The following is a 15,518-nucleotide window of genomic DNA, read 5'->3' as shown; positions in this document are numbered from 1 at the left end:
CTCCCCACCCCTGCACTCCCATGAAAGGCTGTATTTGTTTTTATTGCCTACCTGCTTCTGGTCCCAGTGCTGAGTTCTTTGTTACCTTTTTACCTAGATCATCAGCAATGTGCCAGCAGACAGCTTGATTCGAACAGAGAGGCCACCAAATAAGGAGATTCTTCGATACTTTATTCGGCATAATGCCTTACGTGCTGGTACTGGTGAAAATGCACCTTGGGTGGTAGAAGATGAATTGGTGAAGAAATATTCCCTGCCTAGCAAATTCAGTGACTTTTTACTTGACCCTTACAAGGTAAGGTCCCTGTTAATGTTGGACACTTAAGTAGAGCATTGCTAGATAAGCTTCTTTTTTCTAGTAACTCACAGTAGAATTAGATTATGGCAGATTTTGAACTCTTCAACACAAAGTTTCTTTGACTATCCTGGAACTAGTTTGGTAGATCAGGCTGGCCTTGAACTCTCAGAGATTCACCTACCTCTGCTTCCTGAATGCTGGAATTAAAATCTTGTGGCACACTGTCGAGATAGAATTTGAACTCGTTTGTTTGTTTGAGACTTGGTTTCTCTGTGTAGCTTTGGAGCCTGTCCTGGAACTGTCTTTGTAGACCAGGCTGGCCTTGAACTCACAGAGATCTGCCTGCGTCTGCCTCCTGAGTACTGGATTAAAGGTGTGAGCCACCAATGCTCGACTCAGATTTTGGACTCTTTAACAGTTGATAATTCATTCAGGAGCTGAAGCAGAGACCATGGAGGGAATGATACTTATTGGCTTGTTCCCTGTGGCTCCCTTGGCCTGCTTTCTTATATAACTCATAGCCATCTGCCCAGCCATGGGGTGGCACCACCCACAGGAAGTTGGGCATCCCCGCATCAATCATCAATCAAGAAAATGCTTTATAGTCTTGCCTGTGTGCAGCTGTTGGAAGCATTTTCTCAATTGAGGTTCCTCTTTCCAGATAATTCTAGCTTAGTTAACAAAATACTAACCAAGATGTTAATATTTTATAAAGGAAAACTGAGCCAAGTGTAGTGATATACGCCTTTAATCCTAGCACTTGGGATGCAGAGGCAGACAGCAGACAGATCTCCGCGTTCAAGGACAACCATTGCTATAACCAAATAAAAGTGGGTGATGAGCCAAGACTTTGGCCTAGTCCCCCCCCCTTATCTATCTATCTATCTATCTATCTATCTATCTATCTATTTTGGTCTCCATTCCTCTTACCTCTGTATGTGAAGTTATGGGCCCAGTATCAAGCACTACATTAAAACAAAATCTAAAAAACCTTCCCAGGTAACTTACTAAAACTAGAGAATGAGGTAAGTTCTATATGAATATTACCCTCAAATTCCTGCTTTGTTGTATTGAGTGAATGAGAAGAGTAGGAAAGGTTGGAGTTGTCTCTCGGTGGTAGAATACTTGTCTATTGTGAGATGATCTGGTTCCATCCCATTTTCAGTGAGTTTAAAAAAAGAGAGAGAGAGAGAGACTGGAGCTGTGTTCTTGTGGTAACACCTGACTTTAATCCTAGCACTCAAGAAGTAAGTGAATCTCTGTGAGTTCAACTGTATAGTCTATCTACAGAGTAAGTTCCAGGACATGCATGTCTACATAGAGAGACCCTGCCTCAAAACAAACAGATATAAAAAGCCCAATGTTGAAGCCCGTGTGGGTCCAACACAGATAATTATCTTCCCTAACTGGACTGGTACGCAGTCATGAGGAATGACTTACAACACAACTTATACGGTTGTCAAGGAAGGGCAAGATCTCTCCCGTTTATTCTCCAAACAGTTTATATATCATCCCAGAAATTGAGCAGGAAAACACCTTAGGCTGTATCCTAGGTAACCCTGGTGAATGGCCTTTAGTCACGTCTGCATCTACCTGTATGTTAGCTGTCACATAGGCCATGAATTAGCATCTCTATAAGACTTCCTCCAAATTACCAAGAAATAAGCACCAAACATCCTGACCAGTTTCAGCCAACACCTCTCCTCAGGAGATCTACATTTCTAACAAAATAAGAAAGGAGCAGTACATCCTTGCTATTGTTATGCAGAGACAGCTTGTCTGCAGAGCTACATGATCAGCTCAGACCAGGCTTTTATGCCTGGCTGCTACACCATACAGAAATAGGGGCCTACAGCCCAAGCTACTGAAATAAGAATTGCGTATGTGAGTCCGATGTTTATGGCTGAGTGGTTAAGAGGGCACTTGCTTCTCATTTAGAGGACCCAACTTTAACATACCACGTCAGGCAGCTCAGAACTAGCTGAGACTTCACATCTACAAATCTGACACCTTTGACCACTCAGCTCACCTGCACTCGTATATATAATCACATAAACATGCACACTACTGAGATGCCAGGTACTCATTGACAATGTTTTCTAAGCTGAGTGGTGGTGGCGCACGCCTTTAATCTCAGAACTCAGGAGGCAGAGGTAGGCAGATCTCTGAGTTCCAGACCAGCTAGTTCCAGGACAGGCTCCAAAGCTACAGAGAAACCCTGTCTCAGAAAAGAAGGAGAGAGAGAGAGATTGACAATGTTTTCTAATTGGTCTGACTGCTTAGATATACTGCTTTTATTTTATTTATTAAATTCAGTTTCAGATTGAATTGCTGCAGATTATTTCTGTTATTGTATTATAGATCACGGAATGTTTTCTTTGACATACTGTCCTAGTGGTACTGTTCTTTGGTGGGAACAAAGTAAAATACTATATATTCTGTTTTTCTTTTGGCCTCTCATGTTGCTGTCATAATTAATTTAGCCATGAGAAAGCGCCTTCACCAAAAAATTTTGCTGTTTTTATTCTGTTTTTTTTCCACACCCCCTCCCCCATTAGTCGTATTGAATTGTGCTGAGTGGAAGATAGGGAGACCCTTAGCACATAAGTGGTTTTATACTTTTTCAGATCCCCCTGAGTCCAGCCATGCCGGCTCCCATTTGGCTGTGACTGCCAGCATGCTCCATGCTGAGATGATCCAGCTACTGAAGGACTGCTCATGCCGGGAGCCGGCCTTTTGGGAGGGGGTTGGGTGAGTTCATTTCTTCATTTTTTAGAAAAGAATTTTTTTTTTTTAATGTGGTACGACTTGAAAATAGTGGCTGGAACTTGTCTCACTAAACTAGCTGTCTGAATTATTTCTTCTTCTTAACAGTGCATATCTAAAAAGAAGTGAAAGAAGCTTGCTTTAAATTTGAATTATTTAAAAATAAAAGTAGAGTCATTAAATTGGACATTCTAGTTCTAATGATAGCTATTAAAAGTACCTATAAAGAAAATCTCTGTAGCTTGATTGGTCTCTCTCTTTTTTTTTTTTTTTTGGTTTTTGAGACAGGGTTTCTTTGTGCAATAGTCCTGGCTGTCCTATAACTTGCTTTGTAGACGAGACTGGCCTCAAACTCAGAGATTTGCTTCCTTCTGCTTCTGCCTCCCGAATGCTGGGATTTAAAGAGTGCACCACGACTGCCTGGCCAGTCTCTTTTTCTTTATAAGACTTTAGGAATATTCCTGAGCGTCAACTGGAGTGTTGTTATGTTTATCCTGTTGTGCAGTTGTTTATTTAGTTTTGGGAAACTACAACCAGGAAACTATATTGGGGGAAGGTATCCCAGGAGTCATGATTAGAATTCAAGTTCTTTAAGATGATAAAACCTCTGTCTTGAGGCTATTGGAAAGCAAAATATTCCGTTTTAGTTAGGCACTAAAGCAGCCAGCTAAAAGACTAATACATAGTTAATAGTGCTGTTTGTTTTTTTTTAGATAGCATCTCATTATGTAGCCGGTCCTGCCTCGGCCTCCTGAGGGGCTGATTGATAGGCAGGTGCCAGTGGGCCCTGTAATTCTGAAAGGTCAGCTTGGGCTTTAAAGTTGGGGGGGGGGGGGGGTTAGTCAATAGCCAGAAGAGTTTGACTGGTCTAGCCTCTCAATTCAGACTGTTTTGCTTTTTGTTTTGTTGTGGTTCTGTCGGTTTCTTCTTTGATCCCGTCCTTAATGTTTAATTTTTCTTTCTTAGAGACAGAGTTTTGTGTAGTCCAGGTTATCCTCTTTGAACTGTCCCTTCTCCTTCCCTCCTGAATGCCAGGATAACAGCCATGCTCCACTACACCTGGCTAAATCTCAGTTGACATTGTTGGACATCTTAGTAATCAGTTTAACCCTTGATAGCTCCCTTACCGTTATCAAGAGCATCATATTTTTACCTCTTGGTTCTTAGGTTCCTATTACCTTAGCTAATTCCCCTGTGCCCATCTTAGGGGCTCTCAAGCTCATGGTCTATAGTCTGCATCTGTTCCCTAGCCTGTGTGCAATCTACTCTCAATTTTCTCCAGTTAGCCCTGGCCATTCAAGAATGGGAAGTCTCGCCGGGGAGTGATAGCACACGCCTTTAATCTCAGCACTGGAGGTAGAGGCAGGCGGATGGATCTTTGTGAATTCCAGGACAGTCTGGTCTACAGAGCGAGTTCCAGGACAGCCAGAGCTGTTACACAAGAGAATCCCTGTCTTGACAAACAAGTAAAAACAAAAATGAATGGGAAGTCTCTCAGGTTGTGCTCATGCGTAGCTGCTTCCTAGAGTGAAAGTTCTCATTTGTCGTTTTCCTGTTAGCTAAAATGAGCTGCTGTTTGTATCTTAACAGTCAACTCCATTATTTTGACTTGTTTTGGGTTTTTTGTTTTCAAACGTGATTTCATATAGCCCAGGCTGACCTTGAACTCCTAACCCTTCTGCCCCTGTCTGCTGAAATTGCAGGCTTGTACATTTCACACCTTACTTATAATTACATTTTTTAGAATATTATGATCGGTTACAAATTTCTAATACATATTTAAATAGAAACTCCTGGTGTGACCAGTGGGCCAGGTTCTTTTTTCTTTTCTTTTCTTTCTTTTTTTTTTTGGTTTTTCGAGACAGGGTTTCTCTGTGGTTTTGGAGCCTGTCCTGGAACTAGCTCTTGTAGACCAGGCTGAATGGGCCAGGTTCTAAACTCTTAAGTCTATTTGGTTTGTGTTTGAAACTGACACTAGCATAGTCTGACTGAATATGAGGAAATCCCAATTTCCCAACTGTTAGAATTCCAGGTGTGTGGTGTAGTTCCTCTACCTGTCCCACCTTTTTGTTTCATTTCTGATGGAGTGTCTCATACTGTAGTCCTAGCTGACCTCAGACTCATACATGACAGTCTTTCAACCTCGGCCTCTGGAGTGCTTGGATTATAGGTGTAAGCAACCATGCCAGACTCCTCTTACCTAATTCTGTGTGAGGGAAATGAGGCATGCACTCCTGAGGAGCCAGAAGAGGCGAGTGTAGTAGTGGGAAGGGTGTACTTGAAGGGCATGTACTGTGAGTGTGGGGCCAGCTCGGGTCTCTTGGTGTGCCGGCGATGAATTTGTTTTTGTTCTAACCATGTTTACGATGAACATGTACAGCCAGGGGCAGAGCAAACTGGGGTTTTCCAAGTAAATACAGAATATGAAAGAAATTGTAGGTTTATGTGAGCTGGATTGTAATGACTGCCTAAAATTAAATTGAGGTGAAGAGTGGAAGCCAGCCACGGTGGTCCATTCTCTGAGTCCCATCTACTGCTCAGGCTTGCTTAGGATCATGGCTTGAGTCCAGAGACCTGAGGTTATCCTGGGCACTATAATAAGATCTTATCCTTTTTATTTATTTGTGGAGTTATTTGTTTTTTTCAGACAGGGTCTCACTGTGTAGTCCTAGCTGTCCTGAAACTTGTGAATCCTTATGCCTCTCTCCTGAGTGCTAGGATCATAGGTGTGAGCCACCATGCCTGGCACTGACACCACATCTCTTTAAACCAACAGGTTAGGATGTTGAAAATGTGATAAAATGAGTGGATTTATAGTCTTGTGATATTGGAAGATTATAGACTAGGGTGCCAGAGAGAATGAATCAGGGACATTCGAACATGATAAACAGGACTGGCAATAGAGCTCAGTAGGTAAAGATACTTGTGGCCAAGGCCAACCATCTTAATCCAATTCCTGTGACCCACGTGGTGGGAAGAAAGAACCAGCTCCTCTGCATTTTCATCTGACCTCTACACACCCAACTTGGTATGTACATGTCACCCCCCCCAAAACACAGGATGAATATGAAATGTAATCAGATTTTTAAAGAACTGTATATAAAAGAAATGAGAAGTTATAGAGCTTGTAGATGTAGTCATAGAAGTGAGTTTTCTCATGGGAAAAGGCAAGAAAGTTTATAAAACCAGGAAACAAGGTCAGGAGAGTTCTTTATCTGAACAGTGTTATCTGTTGTTTGGCATTCTTACGTTTTCACAGTAACATATGCCTCTGGGTTGAGACAAATGATTTAGGTAGTATATTCTACTTAAAGCACAAACTATTGAAGCTGAAACATAAAATCAAAGGATGAAGATATAACTGTTTCAAGAACAGGACTACTCCCTCCAACATCCCATTTTCAGGGATGGAATAGAGGTTCTTACATGTTAAGCAAGTGAGCCACACTGAGCCACACCCCAGCCCCTCACTGGGGGATTCTAGGTAGGGGCTCTACCATTGAATCATGTCCCCAGGTTGAGAGTACTATTTTGTTTTTTAGTTCTCTAATATATTACATCTGACTGCACTTTCCTCTCCTCTGCCCAGTGCCTCTCCTCTCCCAGAGTAGTACTTCTTAAAGTCTTGAGAGGCTGCTGTTTTCTGGGTCATTTATTTTCTGATCTGAGGTTCATGGATAGACTTTGGAGATTGTATGCATAGTTTTTGTGTATTGTTACAGCTGGAGAAAGTATTCATAGATTTTATTAAAATCTTTGAGAACCACTAATGCATATGTAAACAAAGAGCTAGTTGTGTAAAGCATCTGATGTCAAAGGATGATGGGCTTTTGTTGCAAAGCTGAAGGTGGATCCCAATTCCTCATATAAACTAGGAAAGCATTCTATCACTGAACTGTGCAGCTTCCCAGTGTACATTTTGAGTGATAGGGAACATTGAGACAGAATCTGATGTTTGTTAGGCTGGCCTCATACTTGGTATGTAACAGACAGACCTCAAACTTCTGATTCTCTTGCTTCCACTGTCTACATTTGGGATTATAGATATGACTCCATGACATCAGCAGAGTATAGTTTTGTTTTGAGACATGGCGTCACTGTGGTGTAGCCCTGGATGTGGAGCTTCTTCCGTGTATGGTGGGGAAGAGCACCACTACAGTGCTTAGATGTTGCTTGCTGCACTTAGATTTTTAACAGTAATTTTGCTCCTGTTCTTAAATTTTAGTACATGACTCTCAATCCCTCTACCAAGAGGAGGAATAATGGATCTCCAGACAGGAAACCCTCAAAGAAACCTAAAAGAGACAATTCTTCTCTAAGTTCCCCACTAAACCCTAAGCTATGGTGCCATGTGCACTTGGAGAAGTCGTTAAATGGCCCACCACTGAAAGTGAAGAACTCAAAGAATTCCAAGTCTCCAGAAGAGCATTTGGAAGAGGTGATGAAAATTATGTCCCCCAACAAACTACACAGCTTTCACATTCCTAAGAAAGGCCCATCCACCAAGAAGCCAGGGAAGCACAGCGACAAACCTTTGAAGGCCAGGGGCAGAAGCAAAGGCATCTTGAATGGACAGAAATCCACAGGCAGTTCCAAATCACCCAGCAAGTGTGTGAAGACTCCCAAGACCAAAATGAAACAGATGACTTTGTTGGATATGGCCAAAGGGACCCAGAAGATGACTCGAGCCCCCCGGAGTTCTGGGGGTGTACCAAGGTCTTCGGGTAAACCTCATAAACACCTGCCTCCTGCTGCCCTGCATCTGATTGCCTATTACAAAGAAAATAAAGACAAAGAGGACAAGAAGAGTGCCCTGTCCTGCGTTATCTCTAAAACAGCACGCATCCTCTCCAATGAAGATAGAGCCCGTCTTCCAGAAGAGCTACGGACTCTTGTGCAGAAACGCTACGAGCTCCTGGAACATAAAAAGAGGTGGGCCTCTATGTCTGAAGAGCAACGAAAGGAATATTTGAAAAAGAAACGGCAGGAGCTAAAAGAGAGGTTGCGGGAAAAAGCCAAGGAACGGAGAGAGAAAGAAATGCTGGAGAAGTTAGAAAAGCAGAAACGGTATGAGGACCAGGAGTTAGGCGGCAGAAACCTCCCAACATTCAGACTGGTAGATACTCCTGAAGGGCTGCCCAACACCCTTTTTGGGGATGTAGCCCTGGTGGTGGAGTTCCTGAGCTGTTACTCTGGGTTGCTCTTGCCTGATGCTCAGTACCCCATCACTGCTGTGTCCCTAATGGAAGCCTTGAGTGCAGATAAAGGTGGTTTTTTGTACTTGAACAGAGTGCTGGTCATTCTGCTGCAGACTTTACTTCAGGATGAAATTGCCGAAGACTATGGAGAACTGGGGATGAAGCTGTCAGAAATCCCCCTCACTTTGCATTCTGTCTCAGAGCTGGTTCGCCTCTGCTTGCGCAGGTGTGATGTCCAGGAGGACAGTGAGGGCTCAGAAACAGATGACAATAAAGATTCCTCACCATTTGAGGACAGTGAGGTGCAAGATGAGTTCCTCGAGAAGCTCGAGACCTCAGAATTCTTTGAGCTGACATCAGAAGAGAAGCTACGGATATTGACAGCTCTCTGCCACCGGATCCTCATGACATACTCTGTCCAAGACCACATGGAGACAAGACAGCAGATGTCTGCAGAGTTGTGGAAGGAGCGTCTCGCTGTGCTGAAGGAGGAGAATGATAAGAAGAGAGCAGAGAAACAAAGAAGGAAAGAGATGGAAGCCAGAAATAAAGAAAATGGCAAAGAGGAGAATGGGCTAGGCAAAATGGACAGGAAAAAAGAAATTGTGAAGGTTGAGCACCAAGTCGAAATGGAAGCAGATGACATGATCAGTGCTGTCAAAAGCAGAAGGCTGCTTAGCATGCAAGCTAAGAGGAAGCGGGAAATCCAGGAGAGAGAAACAAAAGGTAAAATTTGTACTGAGAGGTTTAGAAAAGCCCTTTTGTGGGTAAGAGAACAGAAAGTACTAGAATAATGGTAGGGTATCTGTCACAACTGTTAACTTATTCTGTAGGGTATCTGTCACAACTATTAACTTATTCTGTGTACAGTAACCTAGCACTCCATAAGATATTCTTGTTTTCTCATAATTTTGAGACAAACTCTTATTACCTTAGGTTAACTTATTCTGTAGGGTATCTGTCACAACTATTAACTTATTCTGTGTACAGTAACCTAGCACTCCATAAGATATTCTTGTTTTCTCATAATTTTGAGACAAACTCTTATTACCTTAGGCTTTCCTGAAACTTATTCTCTGGCTTAAGTTGGCCTTACATCCATCCTCCTGTCTCAACATCCAGAACATTAGGATTATAGGCATGAGCCTCTGTTCTTAGCTGAGTGTCTTTGTACAGTTGCATATAATTGCGTGCACGTGTGTGTGTGTGTGTGTACGCGTGTGCGCGCGTGTGCGCGCCCGCATGTGCTTGTGCACACTGGAAAAATAGCTCAGCAGTTAAGAGCACTGGCTATTTTTCCAGAGAACCTTCGTTCAATTTCCAGCACCCACATGGAGGCTCACAACTAATTCCAGAGGATCCAACACCCCCTCCACAGTCATGCAAGTGGTACATAGACATACATGCAGCCAAAACACTCACAATAGTCATCAAATAAATAAGTAATTGGGGGGGTTCTAGAGATGGTAATAAACCATGTAATAATAACCATACATCAATAATATTTTGCGGTAGGTTGACCTTGAACTCAAGGAAATCCCTCTGCCCTGGCATTGCATATGTGCACAAGAGCATTTTTTTGAAAGGTTCATCTGTGTTGTAGCATGTAACACAGTACATTACTTAGAAGAAGCCAGGGCATAAAAGACAATCCCAGAAGGAACCTTGAAAGTCATACCTTGTTCTTAGCCCCTAACAACTACTGATCTCTAGATTTATGTATTCTCTACATTTCATTTAAATATGGGCCTGTGAAAGAACTCAGTGCCAGTTGCTGCCATGATTAGCAGCATGAGCTTGCAAAATTCTGGGACCGACATGGCAGAAGGAGAGAACTAACTCCTACAGGTTGTTCTCTGACCTTCACACAACACAGGATAAATTTATTTATTTATTTGGTAGGGTTTCCCTGTGTAACCCTAGCTGTCCTGGACCTAGCTCTGTAGATCAGACCGGCCTTGAACTCACCAGAGATCTGACTGCCTCTTCCTCCAAGTGCTGGGATTAAAGAAAATAAAAGTAGTGTGGTGATAGTGTAGCATGCCTTTGAACTCGGTGGGTTGGGGGCAGAGTCAAGCAGATCTCTAAATTTGAGACCAACTTGATCTACATATTGAGTTCCAGGATAGCTAGAGCTACATAGAGAATCCCTGTCTGGAGAAACTAAATAAGGGGGGTGGGAAAAGTAGGCACAGTTGCATACATGTTTAATTTCCACTCTCAAGAATAAGATCTTCAAGAGTTCAGACCAACCAGGGGTACATAGTGAGATCCTGTCTGAAAAACAGAAAAGGCATGAGCTTTCTGATTAGCCAATTGTTAGTTGGTACAATATTGTGTGTGTGTTGTTTGGATTTGACTGCTTGGCAAACACTAGCACTGTACTACACACCTAGTTCTACAATAACTACTGCATCCCTTTCCCTGTCTTTACTTTCTTGATTTTATTTTTTCTTCTATCAGTCATGTTAAGGCAACAGCTATGATGGCACACACCTTTAATCCTAGGAGGCAGAGGCAGATAGACTTCTGAGTGTAAAGGCCAACCTGGTCTATATAGCAAGTTTCAGGCCAGCTAAAGCAACATACATACATATTAAAGACATTGCTGTCAGGTTCTTTTTGGTCAAAATATTTCTTTTGGCAGTGTTCGGGGATGTGGGTTGGTTTAGGAACTCCCTCTATAGACCAGGATAGCCTTGCTCACAGAGTTCAGTTACCTCCTCTGGGTGTAAAGGCATATGCCACCACATTCAGCTTGACTGAAATATTTTCTTCTTAATTCATCCCCGTCTGTTTAAGGATCCTATGGCAATGAGGGGTGTAACCTTGTGAAGATGTAAGGATTATAGGAGGATCATAGATGAGAGTTCAACTTTAGATGGCAAAAGAAGAAAGGAAGGTCTAGTAAAGATATACTTCATACAGGCATTTCTTGGTTTCTAATCTTTACCAGTGAGATTGGAACGGGAAGCTGAAGAGGAACGAATGCGGAAACACAAGGCGGCTGCTGAGAAGGCTTTCCAGGAAGGGATTGCCAAGGCGAAACTTGTACTTCGCAGGACGCCTATTGGTACAGATCGCAACCATAACAGGTAAGTTACTTGACCTATTTCTGTGTCTTGTGGGTGGTCATAGTTGTTACTAGTTAGCAAGCTAAGGTGCTAGAAATGAACTGTTCTGCTCAGTTTTCAACTTCTGTTTTTGGGTATGATTGTTTATTGTTCCTTTATTTCCTATTACTGGTGCCAGATGCTAGCTTTACAAAGTTAGGTAAGACAATCTTCCAGGCTCATTGGTAGCTTATGGCAGAGCTCTTGCATAAGCCTTGGGTTCTATTCCCAGTGCTATGGAATTAAAAAAAAAAAATCTGCTCTGGCCCTTGAAGGTAGCATAGATAGGAAGTTTAAATACAGACAAATGTACTGTAATCCTAATACTTCTTTTAAAATGGTTTGATATTTTGGGGCTGCAGAAATGGTTCAGTGATTAAAGCACTTACTGGATTTGGATCTCAGCCCCCACATGGTGTCTCAGGACCATTTGAAACTCTAGTTCCAGGTGATTTGACACCCTCTCTTATAGTATGAGGAGCAGGCGGGCTGTATCCTGCCACCCGGCTAGTTTATACCCGAAATAATTACAGAGAAACTGTATTCATTTAAACACTGCCTGGCAGTTTTAATTAGCTCTAGCTTCTTACTGGCTAACTCTCACATCTTAATTAACCCATTTCTATTAATGTGTGTCACCACTGGACTGTGGCTTACTGGCATGAGTCTAACCAGTGTCCATCTTGAGCAGGAGAATCATGGTGTCTGCCTCACTTCCCTTCTTTCCAGCATTCTGTTCTGTCTACTCCGCCCACCTAAGGGCTACCCAATCAAAAGGCCAAGGCAGTTTTCTTTATTTAACCAATGAAAACCACACATAGAAAGAAGAACCTCCTATACCATTTCCCCTTTTTCTGTTTAAACAAAAAAAGGAAGGCTTTTACTTTAACATAGTAAAAGTATATATAACAAAACAGTTATCAAGCAAGAATTACAGTTACAATATTTATATCTATTTTATCTTTTATCATAATAAAGGAAAACTATAACTATTCTTCAACTCCATCAAAGACTCCATAAGGATATATTACCTAAGTAAACAGGAAGTATTGTATTGTAAGCAACTTCCAAAACTCTAGAAATGACAGAGACATCTCGCTGCCTGGACAGTCACCCAAAGATCTTTTGTACCATTGGGACATCCATCTTCAGTCTACAGGCCCATAGTATCTAGCAGACATTTCCATAAAGCAGGAAATTTCAAAGACAGTTCAGTCACTTTCTTCTATATCCTGCAGAATGTCTTGCAGACTCTTTCATGAATCAGGAACCCTGAAGGAACATCTCACCTTTAGGCAAGTTCAGCTGTCCTCTCTCTGTGGGTTCTTTGTGTCCAGTTAAGCAGTCCAGGCAAGAGCAGTTTCTTGCCCAGATGGCTAACCAACTCCATAAGGAGCCTCTTCGATGCCCATCTTCCTCTTGAAGTAGATTGGTGCTGCCAGGAGCAGACGTGTCTCATTGTCATGAAAAGCCCTAAGTTATTAAAACATTTTAAAAGCCATATTCTGTAGTCTTTGAAAGATATGAAGAATACCTATCTGAAATATATCTATGCACATGTAGAAAAATCTAACTAACATGACTACAAACTTGACTATTATAGATGATTATCCATTAACTTACTTACTAACTATACATTACATTTTTTAAATGAACTACACAATCACAATGCCTTAATCAAGATCAGAAATATGCATATAACAAAACTGACCTTAAATTAGTATCAGTAAATCATGATTCATATCAGTGCAAGTTATTCATATCTATATCATAGCCCCCTTTAAATGTAAAAGAACATTTATAAACAATATTTGGGAATATGGATGTAGTTATTTCTCTCCAAACTGCTTTGTGCTGTATGGGGCGCTGTTAATTAGGTCTTTCATGGTATATCCTGTTTGCTTGGTTCCTCTCAGTCAGCAGTTGAGCAAAATAATTTCTTGAGGGTGTTCACAGCAACCTTTCAGGAGGGCACGGTCTATTATACCATATTGGTCTAGAAGCAATTCTCATCTTCTGTGAAAACAAAAGAAAAACCTTTTTTCCAAAGCATCATATCCTTAGACCCAAATTTTAAAGTAAAGATACCTTTAGAACATATATGCTGGTTTAGCTTAGCAGACCACACAATGAAATGTCTCTGTATTTAGCTCCTTCATAGTCAAAAAATTTAAAGAAAACACAATAATATACAGAATCTAGGCTTTCTCCGAATTTTCCATTTTTACGTGGCTTTTAATCTATGACTATCTGTACTCTCTTTAAAGACTTTACCCTTTTTTTAAGCATTAACTTTACTTCATGATTTTTTAATACTCTTTTTCTTCTCTCTCCCAAGCCTATGTATGTCTATCTAACACTGTGACCCATTTAGAGGTCTTTTATGTCTGAATCTGTCCAGTTGTGAATCTGTAATTCTTTACTATCCAGGAGCACTTCTTAAAAACTTAAGATGTGCCATGTAGGGGTAATAACGGTACTGCCTGTTTTCTGCCCAGTCTAAACCTTAACTACACTGTTATTGTGATAATTATGATAGCTTCTACCTGAGATCAGCACAGTTCAGCATGGCGGAGCCGGAGCTGCTCCTGCCTCAGAGCCATTTGGTGCCCCTGAGCCACACGCAGTTCCAGGCATGCAGCAGTCCACATTGCCATCAAGCTCTCCGATCCCAGCGGGTTACCAGTCCCACATATGTACATGAAGGCAAAACCCTGACACAAATAAAGTCATTTTGTTGTTGTTTTGTTTGTTTGTTTTAGAGACAGGGTTTCTCTATAGCTTTGGAGTCTGTCTTGGAAGTAGCTCTTGAACTGGCCCATAACTCAGAGATCCTCCTGCCTGTGCCTCCTGAGTGCTGGGATTAAAGGCATGCGCCACCACCGCCATAAAGTCATTTTAAAGTATTTTAAATTCATGCATTGTGTGGAACCTAAAAATACAGAATAGACGTTACAGGAATGACACAGGCATTAGATGAGTTCCAAATGCCAAGGCATCTTTGCTACGTTTTTTTCTTTATAACTTCTCTGTGTCAGATTGTGAGGAAGGTGCTGTCAGCTGTATTTCGTGCTCCTCCACCTTGTTAGGCAGCCACTCCAGGAGTAAAGTGACCCAGCCTTCTCTCTGCCCACTGTCTCACTTGTCATGGATGTTACTAAGTCCTGGTTGTACTTTGTAGATACTGGCTCTTCTCAAATGAAGTCCCAGGATTATTCATTGAAAAGGGCTGGGTGCATAACAGCATCGACTACCGGTTTAAGCATCACCGAAAAGACCACAACAATTCACCTGATGAGGATTACTGTCCCCGCAGTAAGTATATTGTCATCCTTTCACGGGTGGGAGGTGTTTATGTCTAGAATCCATTGAGTAAGTCTGAAGTATGGAGCAGCACAAAGCACTGTGGAGTTCTAGTTTTCGTTTGTCTTCCTGGGAGGTGTGGCCACACCATAGCTCAAGAAAGAGCACGGCATGTTGCTGTCATGGGAAAAGATTTAAATTTCAAATGCTGTTTCTGTTGAATGTATTTTGACCTTTCTCTTTTATAAAGATGAAACGTTTCTGTTTGAAACAGTGTCTTGCTCTATAGTTCAGGCTGTCCTAGAACTATCAAGCCTCTGACCTCAGCTTCTTGAGTGCCAGGATTGCAGGTGTGACCTTCACTCAGGCTTCCTGATATTTTAAGTAGGGACTGTCTGTGGTTTTAACTAACTCATGTAGGATAGAGCCCGAGGCCTGCCTTTACTCTGTCACCTATCCCAGACACATGTTTTCTTTATTACCACCCTAGCTTCTGGCTCAGCTTGGTGAAGATGAGCGTGTAGAGAGCCTAGTAGTTCCTCACAAAATGAGAGAAGAGGTGATGCACATGGGTATAGATTTTACAGATGTAGTTTTTGTATTTTGTACCTTAGAAGTATCTGTAGAGATGTCAAACCTGGAATTGAGGTAGGAGACTAAGGAATCAGGTATATGCCCTCGTTCTCTGCTTTTTAAAATTAATTATGAAGCCGGGGGGTGGTGGCGCACGCCTCTAATCCCAGCACTCGGGAGGCAGAGGCAGGCGGATCTCTGTGAGTTCGAGACCAGCCTGGTCTACAAGAGCTAGTTCCAGGACAGGCACCAAAGCTACAGAGAAAC

The 15,518-nt window shown here is 42.0% G+C and overlaps 1 protein-coding gene across 1 annotated transcript in view; it reads left to right on the top strand.

Annotated features, from left to right (window-relative positions):
* Positions 1-15,518, top strand: part of Baz1b (bromodomain adjacent to zinc finger domain 1B) — a 65,174-nt gene that overhangs the window by 26,104 nt on the left and 23,552 nt on the right. The window contains exons 6-9 of the mRNA XM_041647922.1: positions 98-295; positions 7,290-8,988; positions 11,219-11,357; positions 14,557-14,690. Of these exons, the coding sequence (XP_041503856.1) occupies positions 98-295; positions 7,290-8,988; positions 11,219-11,357; positions 14,557-14,690 (2,170 nt within the window). The remainder of the gene's footprint in view (positions 1-97; positions 296-7,289; positions 8,989-11,218; positions 11,358-14,556; positions 14,691-15,518) is intronic.

Source organism: Microtus oregoni, unplaced genomic scaffold, assembly GCF_018167655.1.
Source record: "Microtus oregoni isolate MIOR12 unplaced genomic scaffold, Mior012 000003F_ref0000135, whole genome shotgun sequence".
Taxonomy (NCBI): domain Eukaryota; kingdom Metazoa; phylum Chordata; class Mammalia; order Rodentia; family Cricetidae; genus Microtus; species Microtus oregoni.
Note: the sequence above shows the minus strand (reverse complement) of the source record. Positions and strands in the feature narration are given on the sequence as shown.